Source organism: Mauremys reevesii, linkage group 1 (assembly GCF_016161935.1).
Source record: "Mauremys reevesii isolate NIE-2019 linkage group 1, ASM1616193v1, whole genome shotgun sequence".
NCBI classification, from domain to species: Eukaryota; Metazoa; Chordata; order Testudines; family Geoemydidae; genus Mauremys; species Mauremys reevesii.
This window is the reverse complement of record NC_052623.1, coordinates 120286432-120303381: the sequence shown is the minus strand read 5'-3', so window position 1 is coordinate 120303381 and position 16950 is coordinate 120286432. Positions and strand designations below refer to the sequence as shown.

Below are 16950 nucleotides of genomic sequence, written 5' to 3'. Positions count from 1 at the left end.
CCTCTTCTTAGTTGTAGACCAAATGATGGACAAGTAGATTTTAGCTAGACAGTGAACATATCCTGCTTTGAGTTGGGTGTTTTCTCTGAACTTTAATAGAACCCCCCACTCGCTTGTTCCCATACCCAAGTCTCTTGGACATAGTTTAATGGGCCTAGGGGTGGCTGGACTCTGTATTTATTATGTGGGTTGGTCCATTGGCTTGCCTTTTCCTGGGTTGGTTGTCTTCAATAGAGCTGGCTTGCTGCACTTGGTTCCCAGAGGGCCCTACTTTCCTTTACTAACATTGTTCCCCCACTCCCTTGAGGGCATCCCCAATTTCTCTCCATCTCCAGCACCCAAGTTATGCCCCAGCTCCCTCAGCCACAGAGTAATGGAAGTCTGCTCTGGTTGCCTTTCTCCCTTGCAGAAGGCTCAGTTAGCCTGTGTGCTTCTCCCACATCTCCTCTGCCTCCACCCTTCTGTTTCTGTTATTGTCTGTGCAGTGGTGCAATATTAATAGGTTTGATGAATGATTGTGCTGGGATAAGTTCCCTGGCTTTAATCAATACAATCAATTATGAAATGTGGGAATCATTCTCCACAATTGAATGCTGGTTTTCAGTGTTCATTTACTGTATGACTGACATTTGCAGTCACTTACTATCAAACTAGCATGGTGCACAACATTGGTATTACCCAGAATGCCCACTGCTACTACACCTCATTAGCCATCCTGTTGAGCTGGAAGGAGGAGCTGGTTTTGTTTGTGCTGTTGCAAATAACTAGATCTGTCAAGCCCAGTAAGGAGTCCAAGGCAATGGTGAATCTTCCTATTGCCCTCGCTTACTAAATTATTCATGGCCATTACTTTAAAACTATCTATTCTGCATATCTGATGCCCGCGTTTATATGTGACAACGCTCCTCCAAAGTAGTGATTGTGGTCCATAATTGTGTTCAGCATCATGTCAGGAGATGAATAATATCCTTGTGTACAACAGTAGTGATAGGAGATTGCATTTTTGCTGTAGTGCAATCGTAGTGCAATATTAAAAGGTCTGAAGTGTACATCAGATGTAGTTATAGAAGGCTTACAAATTTGGGACAGAAATCCCACAAATCCTTTTCAATTGAAATAATTTTTGCTTACTTGAAAAACAAGAGTGTTTTCATTTATGCCATCGCGGAGCAACTATGTAGCTGAAGAGAACAGGGTAATCAGACTTTATAAATTGTTTTCATGTCAACTTTATTTTTACCGTGATTTCACACCTAACCGTTGTCACCCAGGCCCCTCCTCTCTTTACTATTTACACTTTTGCACTAATTGCAGAACATGTAAATCCCTCTTAGCACTTGACAATGCATAATGAAAATCGAGTCTAGTTGTTACTCCTCCAGTTTTACAAGATAAACAGAAGAAGTAAAGTTAATATGAAAAGCCCAAAGCCAGAAAGCATAAAGGCAGCTAGATGCTTTAAGGTACTTCTTCAGTTTACCTATAAAACATGAGAGAAACTCACTGCTTCTCAGTCACAGTTAGTCACTATGGGGTAGGTAGCCAATCTGGTTAATGCTGGAACTGAAATGCATGCAGATGCCTGTGTCACATAGCATTCAGGGCATGTGATATGTGGGGAAAAAATATCACAGTCGGATGAGTGCTGTGCCGTGTGTAATGGCTCTTAAGAATTGTCTATCAACTTGACATTGTAGAATACACACTTCACTGAGTAATAGGAGAGAGAGACAAGAAATAGCCCACCTGACAAAGATGAATTGTTAAAGCAATCTGGTCCCTTCTCGGTGTTCCACTTTCACATGCAAAAGTTAAACTGCACTGTAGAATCAGCTGAATAATGAATCATAACTGGGATTAGCTTTCTGCAAAAAGGAGTCATTTGAGGTGAAATGTTATGTTATGCAATGGGCCTCTGCATTTTATAAGATGAAGGAGTGTCTAACAGCTAATTGTTAAAGGGAGAAGATTTAATATTTTGTAAAGTTGGTTGTAAAATGCAAAACACACATTTAGCCTAAAGTTGCATATTTTTAATTAAACTACAATTTTCAATATAAAATTGTTTCCTAAGTATATTTATTATTTCTGAGATTGTGAAACAAAACACCTTGTCCTTGAAAACTTGGCAAATGGACAGTCACCCATAAAAGCTTTGTGTCCACATGAGCTATCTCCAAACACTCCTACAGTATATTTTCAGATCTCAGAAACTCTTTCTGCATTGTCAGCACTAGAATCTGACTCAGAACTCCAGCCTGCACAAATAACCTTTTCTTTGCCAGACTTGTAAACAACAAAATCTTACCTTGGAAGACTCCAATTCCATAATTTACTTAGACAAAAAAGGGGGTGGGAGAAAGGGCAAACTCAACACAATTCTGATTATGATGCTATCTGACTATCATTTGGGTTGGATCACAAAAGATTGATTCCACCAAATATTCTACATAAAACGACTGTATAACATGAAAGCTATTGTGCGACGTTTAGACTGCTGTTCTTTTTGTTGGATTCCTTTGTAATCGGTAAGTAAATTACCCACCGTGTTCTTTGATTACTTTTTGCCATATGCTCGAGAACGTGCTAGGTGCTTCACAAAAACAAGACCATACATGCTACGGGCCCAAAGAGCATGCAGTCCAAATTACGGTAGATTATGAGGATCATAAACAATATAGTTTAATCTACATTATACTTGAATCATAAGTGATATTTTCCCCCCAAGTACGATTAGGATACCTTGTGTGTGCAACTTTGTTCTTAAAATAGGTCTGTTAGTGTCCCTGCTCCAACTGGTCTGAAGAGGGATTTCCAGCAGCCTGTTTTAATTCTGAATATTGCAGCATGTAAGCCCCCCGCCTTAGCTGGCTAGTCTGAATGACAAAACTTGGAGTGTTTGGAGGCTGCTTTTCTCCCCTCCCCCTCTTTCCCTCTTTTTGAGGGAGAACTTGGATGGGTTGTGAAGGTTTGTGCTTTTCCAAAATAGCTGTGTGAAAGAACTCCGTCTGTTGGAGGTATTCAGAACTAAAAATGGATAGTCATTTCATTAACCCTGTCAGTGCCTTCAGTATTGGTTACAGCTCGGTACTGCAGAACTCTGTTGTGATTTTTTCTTCTTCTTCTTCTTCTTCTTTGTCTTCTAGTCTCAAAGCATTATAGCTGTACACGTACAAGTGTGTCAGCAGCAGCAGCTGATGGCACTGAAAGGGTTAGCCCAATAATGGTTAATTGTCAATCTTCAAACTCACTGTTTCTCAAACTGGGGTCACTGCTTGTGTAGGGAAAGCCCGTGGCGGGCCGGGCCGGGCCGGTTTGTTTACCTGCCCCATCTGCAGGTCCGGCCGATCGCGGCTCCCACTGACCGCGGTTCGCTGCTCCAGGCAAATGGGAGCTGCTGGAAGTGGCGCGGGCTGAGGGACTTACTGGCCGCCGCTTCCAGCAGCCCCCATTGGCCTGCAGCGGGGAACCGCGGCCAGTGGAAGCTGCAATCGGCCGGACCTGCGGATGGGGCAGGTAAACAAACCCTGCACAAGCTGTGACCCCAGTTTGAGAAACACTGTTCAAACTCTTGGACGGTCATGTATGCTTTTGCTGCCTACCTAATGCCAGCCAGTGATGGATACTTTCACTTGCTGTGCTTTCAAGGATCGGTTGCAGCATTCTGATCACAACACTGTTTTGTTTTTCCCGTTTGCTGTTGTACATGCATGTTGGTGGTGTTTAAAGCCATATAGCTGCCATGCTCTCTGATTTGAATTCTGTTACCTTGTCCGGTGTCAGTCCAGCAGCTGTAACCATTGCCTTCTTGACAGCAGAACAAATAAACCAAGGTTTGTGTGCACATATGCTCACTTTCCCCCTCTCATTGTTTAAGAAAAAGATCGTTTTCCTTTGGCCAAGGAACTTTGGCACTGGAGTGTCCCAGGAGAACTCAACACTTCTCAAAACAGCCCTGTGTATGTGAATGTATCTATTGGGTTTAACTGCAGTTCTGTTTTGCTTTTTTCTGCACTTTATACTTGGTGCTTAAATCTAATGCTTTTGTCCTAAGCTGGGTTGAGCCTGGCTTGCATGCCATCTACGCCTATGCCTTGGAAACAATATGTACATGTTGATACCCCATACCAGCATCAGTCTGAAGCTAGTATCGTGTTCTTCAGAATCTTTTTTTTTTTTAAGGTAAATCTGCAGCTGTTATGGTTGCAAAGAAAATATAAAAAATATGAGTTTAGTGTAACCGCAGCACAAATGTTTGTCTGCAGAGAGCCTGAAACAAAAGATGTTAACTGCTCCATTTATCTGTGGGAGGAGTGAACTTGCATGTCCGGTGGTGGTGATGATGTAAATGTCAGTGTTGTTTCATTCTTTTAAAAAACAGAGAGGGTGACAGATCTGCCACAAGTGGGCAGTGATTGGGAGATGCCACCATTTACTTTTTTCCTGAACCCAGAAGGGGCCAAGTGCAAGGAGTCTGGTGGAGCTCTTGGGTATATTCAAGCCCCACCAAAGAGAGCCAAGCTCAAAAAGCTCAGGGAGCTGCATGATCATATTTTAAATATCTACACAAACTACTCTGAGCAGCACCTCATTCTGGTGAGTCACGTGGGTAGATCTTACTTCCTAGGCAGAGCTTGGAGAAGTGCCCTTTTCTGAGTGAGGACATTCTGAACTAGCTGGGTGGATTCAACCTTTCTTTGCTGCGAGGTAGATACGTTCAGTACAGCATGACTCTCACTAAGTTTTAGAAAAAGACCTTTAGATTTAGTCCTGTCTGCACTGTTTGATTCAGTTAAGTTCCCATGTCACTTCTTGTTGGAGTAGCAGTTTGCCCTGGTGTCCTTGGCTATGTTTCCCTGTTCTCCATGACCACACTGTGTCAGACTGGCTACAGCCATCATCCCAGAAGTATCTTCATTTCCATAGTGGTGGTCTGCAAAGATTAGTAAAGTGCTTTGGGATGAAAAAGGGCACATAGGCATCAAACACAGTGATACTTGCGGGGCCCTAAATGGCTGTAGCCCACGTTATTCTGAATGTTTTTTCATTCTGATCTAAATGCTGCTTCTGTGGTTCTTCATCCTGTTTATAGGCCTGTCCTTAATTATAGTTGCCTGCAATAGATTGCAGTGTGTAAAGAGACTTCTACAGGGCGCCAGCAGGAATGAATCAGTGTTAGAAGTAGAGAGTTTAATAAGTGGTTAAATCTTAAAGATATGGTGAAGGACTTATTTGAATATGCGAGCAGGGAGTGGCATGGAGGGAGGTGAATTTTCTGTTGGGAGCTGTGGCCAGCGCTCTCTGAGGAAGCTAATAGGGCACTGAGCCAAGTGTGCATATGTGGGAGGTGAGAGAATTCCCTTACCATTATTTTATTCCAGTTTTTTCAGTCCTGACCCTATCGGATGATCTAGGTACACTTTTAAAAATGTAAAAGCACAAATAATAGTAGAGTGTATCTAAAAAACAGTTAGGGGTTGGGTGGGGCACCTTCTCTGAGAGGACAGTAAGGTGGGGAGAGGGGGAGCATGGACCTGCCCCTAGTAAAATCCCAGGAAAGTGGGAGAGACAGTATCTCCTGAAGGTCACTACATCTAGGCTTTAGTGGATAAAGGGAGGAGGTGAAATCCAGAACTGGGGGCTCCTCACTGAGAGTATTTGCTGCCAGCCTTCCCCATTGAAATCAGTGGGCTGGTTGCTCAGGGGCATCAGTTGATTATGATGTCATGGGGGGAAGGGGAGGAGGGAAAGAAGGTGTTACAGTACATCCTGATCAGAATGCCCCCTTAAGGCATATTACGCAGTGCAGCAGCCACTCAGCCTCAATTTCCCCACTGCTCTTCCCACCCTTCATTGTCTTCTGGGTTGCCCTCTGGCTCCACCACTTACTGTTCCGCTCCTTCTGAGGCACTCTGAAAGTGCAGAACAAGCCTGAAGCAAAGTAAACAAAAATGCTGCCCTCTCTTCCAAGAGATCAGCTAGGCACCAGGCTTTCCAGTCCCTGGCCCTAGCCAGCCTTCTTCCCAACAGTGAGAGGTCTGCATCTGCTCTCCTTGGCTGTTCCCTTCCAGCTGAGCAGGACTTTTCTTTGTAAGCCTCTCCCTGGAGCCTTAAGTTTGGCTACTTGGGCCTTTAGTAGCCCATTAACCCCTTCCTGCCTCTTGTAGTGGCTCGTGTGCCCCAGTCACATGAGATTTCTAAAGTTGGCAGGACCCCAAACACGTAAATAGAACAAAACCGACATGTTAAACTTCATCCAGAATTCAGCTGGCGGCCAGTGCCGCTCACAGAGTACAGGTGTTCCTTCTGGGAAGGGGCATTCTGATCTAGCCGCAGATAGTTTGAAGGTGTAGGACCATGCAAAATGTGTTGCAGTTTCGCCGCGCATGTTGCTGCTGATCCTAACATTCATCAGCCCTTTCTGTTTGGCAGAGAGGGATTCTTCAGACTCCACCTGCTAGTGATGTATATTTTTGCTGCTCTTGAGTTGCTGAATATAGAGCCTTAAAGCACACACCACTGCCTGTGTGTTCTCACTCCTCAGCATTTTAGCTTGACAGGGCTGGGGAGTAATGTGCCCAGCACTGTCTCAGTGTGCAGCCACTAGATCCCTCATCCCTTTTTCCCCACCACTGTCCTTTTTCCCCAATCCCAGGGTCACCTACCTACGTGCTGCTTTCCCAGTAAAATGAAGTTGACGTCAGTCTCAGTTTTCATTCCTGACTCCTGCTGGGCAAGTCGACTCTGCAGGAACAGCAAAGATATGGACACACAAGCCGCTGAGGACGAATACAGGAAACAACTTTCCGGGATGGTGCCTCTGCCAGAACCTGGGTTCAGGATTCTGGTTCTCTCCTAGCAGTAGATGACATCAATAAAGATTCTGTTTGGTGACTTGTGAGAGGCAGTGTGGTCTGGTGGATAGGGCACTGCCTTAGGAGTCAGGAGACTGGGGATCTATTCCCAGCTCTGCTACTGATCTACTGTGACACCTTTGGAAAGTTGCTTCCTCTGTTTCCCCTCCCTCTGTTTCCTGCCTTGTCTATTTAGATAGTGAGCTCTTCATGTCAGCTGCTTTTCTCTCTCTCTGTGAGTACAGTGCCTAGCGCAATGGAGATACTAGCGTAATACAAACAATAACACTAAATTGTAGCACAGAGCTGCTTTCTATACTGTGCGTCAGATGGTGAAGGTGTCATAGGAAACATGGGACTATGAGGATAGCTTTATACGGTCAGTCTGCCTTTCAGATGAGGCATGGCACGATACACAAGGACGCTATCATCATGTTTCCCTAATACAGCAGATTGGATCAGTAATTTCTAAAGCAAGGTAAAGAATAGGTGTACATCGGCCTTCTGTGCTCTGAGGCTTTTAGATGTCAAGAGTTAATGGCACAACACAGAATCCTGCCCTGTCCTTATGCCTATACTTTATTTTTTCATTCCTTTTGTTTATTTAATATTGGCTTTTAAATACAGCTGGCAGAAGAAAACAAATATAGTTCACAAAAGAGAACTCCGGTTTAGGCTTTTTTTTCTGTTGTTTCTCTACTTAATTGAATGATTTGTATGGATCTGAAGTAATTTGCTAGGCGTTAGTACTAGCATTGTTTGCTAATTTTTGAGAACTTTCATGCTGTCTTAATCTGTAAAATGGGGATAATCCTTACTGCATAGCTGGTGTTAGGAGGGCTAATTAGTTCCTTTGTAAAGTACTGTACAAATCCTTAACAGTAATACTGTTTTAACTAGAAATGCAACTTCTTGTTCTTCTTACTCATGACCATTTCATTTTTTCTACGCATGAGGTTTATTTAATTTTTTCCTAATCTCTCTCTCCCCTTGCCAGTTACATTTACTTTGACCTGCCCTTGGCTTTGCTTTTATTTTTTTGCACGGGAAGATTCCATGTTTCTCTGAGATGCGGCTCCTTGGAGTTCTTTGTGTGTTCAGTGAGTAAGGTTTAAGGTACTCAGCATGAGGTTGGCTACCTGAGAGCTATCTGTGGTGGTGAGTGGCAGAGGAGTTGAATTGGAAACATAAATTGGAATAATACAATTGCATTGCCTGAAGGCATCGACCATTATAATACTGTAGAGTGATACTCTAGTATTGCAGTAGTGCATATTGCCCAAGGCGGTTAGGACTCTGTATATCAGAATCTACTAAATAAGAAACATAATGGAAAAACTAATTGGCACAAGGGCACAGCTTTAGGGAAGCAATCCAGTAAAATGAGATCACGATGTTCACTTTATAGTGTGTTTAGATATTGTCTATTGCTTATGCATATCTTGTAGCAGTTAAACACTGAACTATCAGTACGTTTTCAGTTAAATCTCTTTCCTCCTCACCCTATAGCGATCTCCATAATGGAAGGTAGGTTAGGTCTTCTCAGAAGCTAATGACACCTGGTGCACAAGACAATCCAGCCCTGTGAGTTATGAGCAGTGCGGGCTGCCTTCACCTGTAATTAGTAGCATCACCTCATATTGCATGTTCTTGCCACTTGGCTGGGGAGCAGAATTCCAGGAACAGTCTCCCTAAAGGCACAGCAATATGTTGGGTAATGAATGCAGCTTACTTGATGTACATATACTGGGTAACTTAGCTGTGTGTGGTGAGAGGGGAGAAGGAGATGCAATGTACATGTTTTGCCTGACTTGAAGATTTTAGGTAGGGCTGGAATTTATAGCATTATGCATATCCTGGCAACTTATTAACGATGGCATATTTGATTTTTTTTCTCAAGTATGTATATCTTAACTTCACAGAGATGAGAAATAAACTGCAGGCTGCTTTGATGCTCTGTTGGGAACATGCTTAGGCATCATGTGATCCAGTTAAATGTTGCTGTACGCTTCACTTTCCATGAAGCATATGTGATCAGAACACAATTTTTTATCCTGAATCTTGAAATATATACGAACTTTCTGACCACAACATAGGGTGACTAGATTTTATAGGGACAGTCCTGATTTTTGGATCTTTTTCTTATATAGGCTCCTATTACCCCCCACCTCCTGTCCCGATTTTTCACACTTGCTGTCTGGTCACCCTGCCACAACATAAGAAAAAAGTACAGCTAAATTAAGACTTAGGGTGAGTAGGTAAAACTCCATTAACCTGCTCATCCCGGCTCTGCATTAGACCCTGAATGGCTGATTTAAAAATAAAACTGGACTAGTTCTCTTTTAAAAAAAGAAATGCTTGCATTCCTTTTTGGGGAGGAGAAACAACTGCTTTAAAATAAATAAATGAAAGCAAGAAGACAGGAGTAGGTGCATCAAAAACAGCAATCAGTAAGGGGTGTGGAACTGGGAGAGTTCAATCAGTGAACTAAATTGAATGAAATTGTATGTAGGACTTTATCATTAAGGTTCACCCACAGAAATCCTACAGCTGTGATTTTGTAACCTCTTGGAGGCTCTGTTAGCTTAACTGCTTACAGTTAACATTGTTAAGTATATGTCCCTATGCCTGAGTTTCTGCCATCTTCACCCCATATTTTGCGTTCATGCCGAGTTCTTGGCTTTAATGTTTTAGTACACCTCTACCTTGATATAACGCTGTCCTCAGGAGCCAAAAAATCTTACCGCATTATAGGTGAAACCGTGTTATATTGAACTTGGTTTGATCCGTTGGAGTGCGCAGCCCCCCCTCTCCCCCAGAGCGCTGCTTTACCACGTTACATCCAAATTCGTGTTATAACGGGTGGTGTTATAACGGGGTAGAGGTGTACTGCATTCTGGGCAATTATCCCATACGTGTTGGTGTCTATGGGAATTTTTAAGGCGTCTCTCCCATTTCCACCTAAGAGAGCCAGTAGTAGTTATAGTATTGATAGTGTTTGCAGTCTCACAGAGTTATTCAGGTACCTAGACAATAGTTATGATCCCTTTTACTCCTGAGGACATTCTGCACCAAAAAAATTAACAATTCTGCACACAGCATTGCAGAATTGTAACAGTTTTATTTGTCAATAAATAAATGCAGAGACTCCATCATGGCATTGGGGAGCATAGGCCACTGGCTGTATGAAGGTGGGAGATCACCCTGAAGCCTCCACAACCCTTGGACACGGACTCAGTGGTGAGGCTGCATCTGACCCTGACACAGCACAAGGCCTGGGCTTGCCCCAGAAACACCCTGAGGCCATGCTCTCTGTGCCAGATGCACCAGGTGTGGGGCAGGCAGGCTCAACCAGGCAGGATCCAAATATGGAGGGGCTCAGTGTGGGGGGATCCAGGTGTGGAGTGAGAGGATTCTGTGTGGAACATTCTGGGTGCAGGCAGCTCAGTGGGGGGATCTGGATGCACAGAGGCTCATTGTGGGTATTCCACATGCAGGGGCAGTGGGACTCTGCAGGAGCTTCCAGGTGAAAGTGGTTGGGGCTCAGCGGAGGGGTCTGAGTATGGGCGTCTCATCAGGGAGGTCTGGGGGAGTGGGGCTTGGTGGGGTGGGGGTCGGTGCAGCTAGTTGGGGGTTAATGGTGTGGGGGTCTGGATGTGGGGGCTCAGGCTAGTCAGGATGGGGCTTTGAATGCAGGGAGCTCAGTGAGGGGTGGTCTGGGTGCAGGGGTGGGGGTCCAGAGGCAGGGAGGCTCCAGATGCAGGGATTGAGGTTCAGTGGGGTGGGGTTCGGGTATGGAGGGTTAGGGGGATTCTGGGTGAGTGTGAGGCAGGGGTGTCTGGGCATGGGAGGTCCAGATGCATGGGGGTTGAGTGGATGGAGGAGGAGCTCCCTATACAGTGATCCCTCTCCCTGCAGCTGAGGAGTGATGGAGGCAGGAAGCAGAGGATGTTGCTCAGCTTCCTGCTGCTGGGGGAGGTTTCTGGTTGTGGGCAGGCTGGTCACCCCCACATACCACCCAACAGATGGAGGATGTTGGTTACAGTGGCAGTCGTTAAGGGGCTCTTTGGTGCACAGCAAAATAGCCATTTGTCTAACAGGAACCAAATTATGCGTCATTGGGCAGCTTGCAGGGATGGTGCCACGGTTATTTACTGTGTGCAGCGTGGAGACAAACCGTGGGTTTTGCCAGCTGTATGTGTAACAGGTTACATGCATGCTAAAGAGCTGCTGTATGGACGAGGCCTTAATCCAGAGTCATTAGGTGTCTTTGGAATTGGTTACTATCCTGCTCATCTGAATTTCTTCCATCTTCAGATCTATAATTCTTTGATGATATTAAGTCATTTTAGAAAAGAACCTCTTCTATGAGCCTTCCCAAAACCAAACCTGGCAATTGTAATCTGAAGAGCACTTTCCAAAACAGTAGTACCTAGATACTTCCTGATGTAGCAGGTAATGTTACACCAGCATTCTAATGTTCTTATGAGTCTACGTTTTGGAAGGGAGCACTTGAGAAAGCAAAGAAGTGAACAAAAAAAGCCACGCCAGTGCCTGTGTTTTGATTTAGCGCTTGCGTTTTCCTTTAAACGTATATTGTAAAGGAAAAGAAATGCAGCTTCAAAATGCTGCTGTGGTTTTGATGCATAAATCTGTTTCATACAGAGAAATCCCATGGTATACTTTAAATACAGAGCATCTGAAGTATTCCATACTTTATTAAGTAGGTATCTGGAATGATTAACAATATTGTGAATATGACTGGGGCTTAAATTTGGCCTGGGATGCTGGGAATCCTGCATTTCCCACAGTCTGCAATTCCCCCGCTTTGCAGTCCCTTAGGAGGATTATGGCAAAGCAGTTCCTATCCCTTCCCTAGGATCAGCAGAGTGAAGTGTTAGTTGTAGCTGCACTTTGCCTCAGCTGCTGAGGCCTCAAGATGATAAGAAGCAACAGAGGGGCCAGCAGGATCTTTTGAAGCTGTTGGGGAAGGACAGCTTTTCCAAAAGGAACTGAGCATGATATGTGCTAGTCATCCAAAGCGGGCTAACCTCTCTGAGGAGAATGTCACCTCTTCTTGGCAAGGGCTGGGAATAATTTCAGATCTCTTTCTGGAAATGGCCAGGCCATCAGTAGCTCACGGATTTAAAGCAGAAAATAAAGAAAACTTTACGTGAAAATAAATGGCATCCTGTGTATCGTTTGTTACTTTCTTTATTCTTTTCCTTTCTAACTGCCCAACTTTTTGTATACCATGTATCTTGGTATGTTGTTCCTTCACTTTTCCAGAGTTTGTTTTTTCCTGCAGAGTTAATATTAACTGCTCATCTATTTTTTTTTTAAATTATTTTTGCCCTTTTCTCTGACTCAGTTTCTTTTTCAGATCTGGCTTCTGTCCCTTCTGTTTTTAGCTTTAATGTCTTTTCTCTCTGTACCCTCCCTTTCATATTCCCATACCCCCATGCCTTCCTGGTCTCTTGGTTTTTCAACTCCATCCACAATGAAGAAGAGGGAGAGTCTGAGAGAGGAAGCACTGTTTATCTGGGTCTAATGCAACATGTATTCCTTCCCCACAGCAGGCTAAGGGAGGCAGCTGGTTGGTGAGCCTTAGGGACCAGGCCAGTGGCTCTTGTCATGATATAGGATGTTTAGACCCCTCCTGGGCTTACTGAAAGGTTTTGTCTAGATAAGGAAATGAGCTCAAAGTTAGGTCAAGGTTGGCTAACATGTATTAGCCAGCCCTGACTTAACTTTAACACCTTCCTAGACCAACTGAAAGGATGGCATGGGCCACAGAAACACACAGGCATTGTCATGTGAATACTGACTCCCTACAGCACACGTATGTGCCTGTACTTCCATGCATTCAGATACACTACTTCTTTTCTCATACCCAAACCAGTTCAGTGAAAAAGCAATTGCATTACTAATTTAAGGTGACAAAAATATTAAAAGAAATTCATGCAGCAAAGGAACTTCTTGGAACAGACAGTAGCATAAGCATAGTAACTTATTTAAAGAAAGGGGTTGGAATGGTCATTGAGAGAGGAGTGGGTCAGCTCTTCGAAGTTCTAAATGAAAATGGAGGCAGAAAATCTTCCTATTACTAGAACTATTTATTTATGGCACCAACAGCATACTAGGCACTCCACTGATATGTACACCTAAGAGATGTTACCTGGCTCAAAAATGGCTAGTGGTTTTGGGGTGCTTCAACTTTGGGGTAGCAAGCTTGAGATGGTTACCAGGTAAGTATTTTCAGAAAGTCACTGAGGAAAATAAGGTCTCATTCAGTTGTGTCAAAGTTAGTCAAACAAAGCCGCTGGTACTTTTGAAAGTCTTGGCCAAGGTTCCTCTCCTGAAAAGTTTACAAATTATGGAAAGGTAATGGTTCTAACAAGAGGCAACGTGACTAGTCAGTGTAGTCTAGCATGGGAGACTGGTAACCTCTGTGATTTGTTTTTTTAACTGTATTTATGTGAAGGGGATTGGGGGTAAGAAGAAAGTCTGAGGTCGGACTGATAACGAGACTTTGTTGGCTGTTTCAGAGAAATGTATGATAGGGTGGGTTTGAGGGAAGCAATAACAGACTGGGTTGTGAGGGTGGAGTTCTAGGTATAGGGGTCTACATGGAAGAAGTGGAGAATTGGGGGGAGGGGTGGGGCAAGTGTGTTTCATAACAGGATGACTAACACACTTTAGCTATCGCAGTGTAAAAACATAGGTACATCGGGGTTACTGCCAGCAAAACAAGGTAAGGTCAACCCCATGCGAAGGTATAGTGTTGGCTTCACTGAACTACCTTGTGGAAAACACTGCAGGAGCCTCTCTTCACTAAAGATTTTACAGTGAGATAATTACCGTGTGTTTGTTTTTTACCCTGTAAACTCCCCCACTCTTTTTATTTATTTTTTTTTAAGCAGTGAAGATAAGGTCTAAGAAAATGTCCTCTTTCAGTGGTGGTCTGACTCGCATGCTTTTACACAGTATTTCTCAGAGTTCACAGCAAAATATAAATGCAACATACTGATGGAATCTCTGCGTTACCTAAATGTGCTCCCAAAATACCTTTTTAGAATGCACAGTATCTGGAGTAGTTTACCTTATGAACATGGCTAAAATGTCTGTTGCCTAGCTATGGGAGACTGATGTAGATTGTGTGAATTATGCTAAAGAAAATGGAAAGGAACGATAAATGCAAATGCATTGCTTTTGTGCTTAATTATAATTTGACAATCTTGCTAATTTAAGTGTTTTAAACTAAACTCTTTGGTTAGTTATCTAAAGTATTTATCTCCTGTCTTCAACATGAAATAATAGGAAAGATAATAGGCAAGCCAGGATGGGGGAAACCCACTGTCTGGAAATCGTGTCTTAACGGTCCTGCTCTGTGTGTGTTTAAATGATTAAACGGAATGCCGGTGCTGACTCTTCTTTCTGTTTTTCAGGGTCGGCATGTCAAAACAGGTCAACTGGCAGCCATCAAAGTCATGGACGTTACTGAGGTAAGCAAAGAAAATATTCTTTTTTTTTTAGAAATAGAAAAAAACTGAACAATAGGAATTGGTAAGTGGTTTAACTTTTTTTTTTTTTTTTTTTTTAATGGCAGTTCTCACGTGAGAGTGATCACTTTGTTTGCAGGAGCTGACCTGCCATACAGTCTGCCCTTCTGTGATTTTCTGTGCTCATGAGGGACATTTACTTAAGTTGCTGCAGGTGGTCCCAAAGTATCTCAGAATCAGGAGCATCTCCTTTTCAGAAAGTTCTCAAAGGACGATGACGATACTGATTTTTAAATGTGACTTCAACCTTCTGCTTTATAGTAAAATAAGGTTATGGGGGACACATGGGGCAGGAACTTGAGGATCATAGTTCCTTCCGCTTGTACTTTTGAATACATTTTATACCCTTTTTAGGCTGAAAAGGAAGTGGGTCCAATAAAGCTCCCAGTGGCCTGAAAGCAGAAACATCTGCTAGAATGATGAGCAGATTGCTGGCAGAATTCAGCAGTGTAAAGTAGTAGTTGTAACTGACTCAGGGGGATTCACTGTGGAGCTTTAGATGGGAAAGAGGGGAAATTAACCCAGCCAAAAAAAATAAAAATGTCTATTTTTAAATCTGTACATATATAATAACTTTAGTTTACTCTGTTCAAAAGGAGATTAGTTTTAATTAAAAATATTTAAAACAGATCAGAATAAAGAGGATTTTTCCTGTAGATTCCACTTGTGTTGTATTTAATTCTATATGCAGTTATCACATAGACTTCAGATTTAGAATTGGACAAAATCTTTGTATGTGTTTCGGTAGCATTATACTGACTGAGCAGCCTCTGAAGAGCGCATCATCCAACCAAGCATCCTATTGTTCTCAACCCCATTCATCTCCTGTGGTTCTTTTTTAAAAAATGCATTAAAGCTCAGGGTGTGTTGTGCAGAAAGCAGGGTCTTTAATCAGCAGAACGATGATGTTACAAGTAAATGTACACCTTAGACATACTCATTTGTTAAGAAGATCACTGCATGTTTTATGTTTTGACGTATGCGCACGCACACACTCCCAACTGGACGTGTTACCTTGGACACAGGATCCCAGGAGGGTGGATTAGAGCCTTATGGGTAAACCATTTAAAAAAATATATATAAACCAGCAGCCAGGGATAGGTTAACTGATAGGATTTCAGTTACGTCTCTGGATCTCTGTGTGATTGTATCAGATGAGACTGCTGATTTAACTTAAGCTGTTATGTCTGCCAAGAGCTAGACATGCTTTCTTCATAAAAATCAATTTTCAGCTGTAAGATTATCTGAGGCTGCCTTTGTGGAGAGGCACGGTTGTATTCACTGTAGTCGGCACGCAGGCGAAGCAGGGAATACTAGGGTGCGTTGACTTAGAGCAAGTGCTCTTTAATGGCAGATGATAGTATCAGTGCAGCAAATACTCCCAAATCAGGTTATTACAAAAGTAGGGGTTCTTCCACAACCTGAATTTGATTATGCTACACACCCTAGATCTCTTTTTATGGCATGCGTTAATAACTAACCGTGTGGATCAAAAGGTTACGTTAAACAAGGAAAACAGTAGAAAAATATTAGCCATGTACATTGCGACTGAGTTAATGTTAGGGGGAGATGCCTTAGCTATGGAATTTTCTTCTTTTCGAGTGCTTGATTTTGCAACCTTAATACTGTAGAAACACTGTTTTCACTTAGCAGCCCTAGACTGTTGTGGGGGCTGGGGAAGAAGAAAAAAGAGGAGAAATTTTGAGATACTAGCTTTGTGGAGCTTGCAAGTATCACAGGCTTCCCCAGTAGAATTTGTAAGTTCTTTGTTCCAATGTAATAGGTTTGTGGAGGTTGCAGAGGCGCTGTACATTCTTCAGTCTTGGGCTAAACATCTTCCATCACTACTCCTTGCTCTGAAGACATTGGGTTTCTCATATTTAGAATCTCATACTTCCATAGCTGGACGTGTAAATTCCAGAGGTTGCTGGGTTAAAGAACTGTGGGTGCATGTGTGAAAATGGAGTTTGAATGGAAGCTGTTTTACAAACTTAACTGTAGTGATTGAGATCAGTATGATTGCTGTACTACAGCTCTAGCAGTGTTAGTTTTGCTGGTAAAAGCGTTAATATTGAGCTTGTTGCTCTGCTTCAAAACCAGAACTTTTCCAGTCTGACTGGAGGCATGGATGGATATAAGTGATGATTTTGTCTATACTCTATAGAGAATATGAGACACGCAAATTGCCTCCTTTTTAATCACCTTGCTCTAATTAATGCTTTGCTGAAGATTTAAGAAGGTAAAAACATTCAAGATACCTGACAGCAACGCATAACCAAACTCGAACTTGTAAATAATAAAGGCCCAATTCTGCAAACATTCTCTGCTGCTGTGAGTTAATACTGTGTGGAGTTGCTAAGCGTTTGTGGGACTGGGCCCATAACGTTTTGACCAACCAAGTGTCAATAACTTTCAATTTAAAGTCAACTTAACTTTCTGATCAGTGTAAAGTAGAGTCATATAATGCCTGCTAGAGTAAATGGCAATTATGCGGCTCAAACCTTACACAGCGCTGTAAAAATGTTGTTCTTGGT

The 16950-nt window shown here is 42.9% G+C and overlaps 1 protein-coding gene across 11 annotated transcripts in view; it reads left to right on the top strand.

The window, feature by feature from the left end:
- The window catches only part of MAP4K4 (mitogen-activated protein kinase kinase kinase kinase 4), a 237996-nt gene that overhangs the window by 93604 nt on the left and 127442 nt on the right, over positions 1-16950 (top strand). For all 11 annotated transcript variants that reach the window (XM_039531327.1, XM_039531333.1, XM_039531317.1 and 8 more), the window contains exon 3: positions 14303-14359. In XM_039531327.1, the coding sequence (XP_039387261.1) occupies positions 14303-14359 (57 nt within the window). The remainder of the gene's footprint in view (positions 1-14302; positions 14360-16950) is intronic.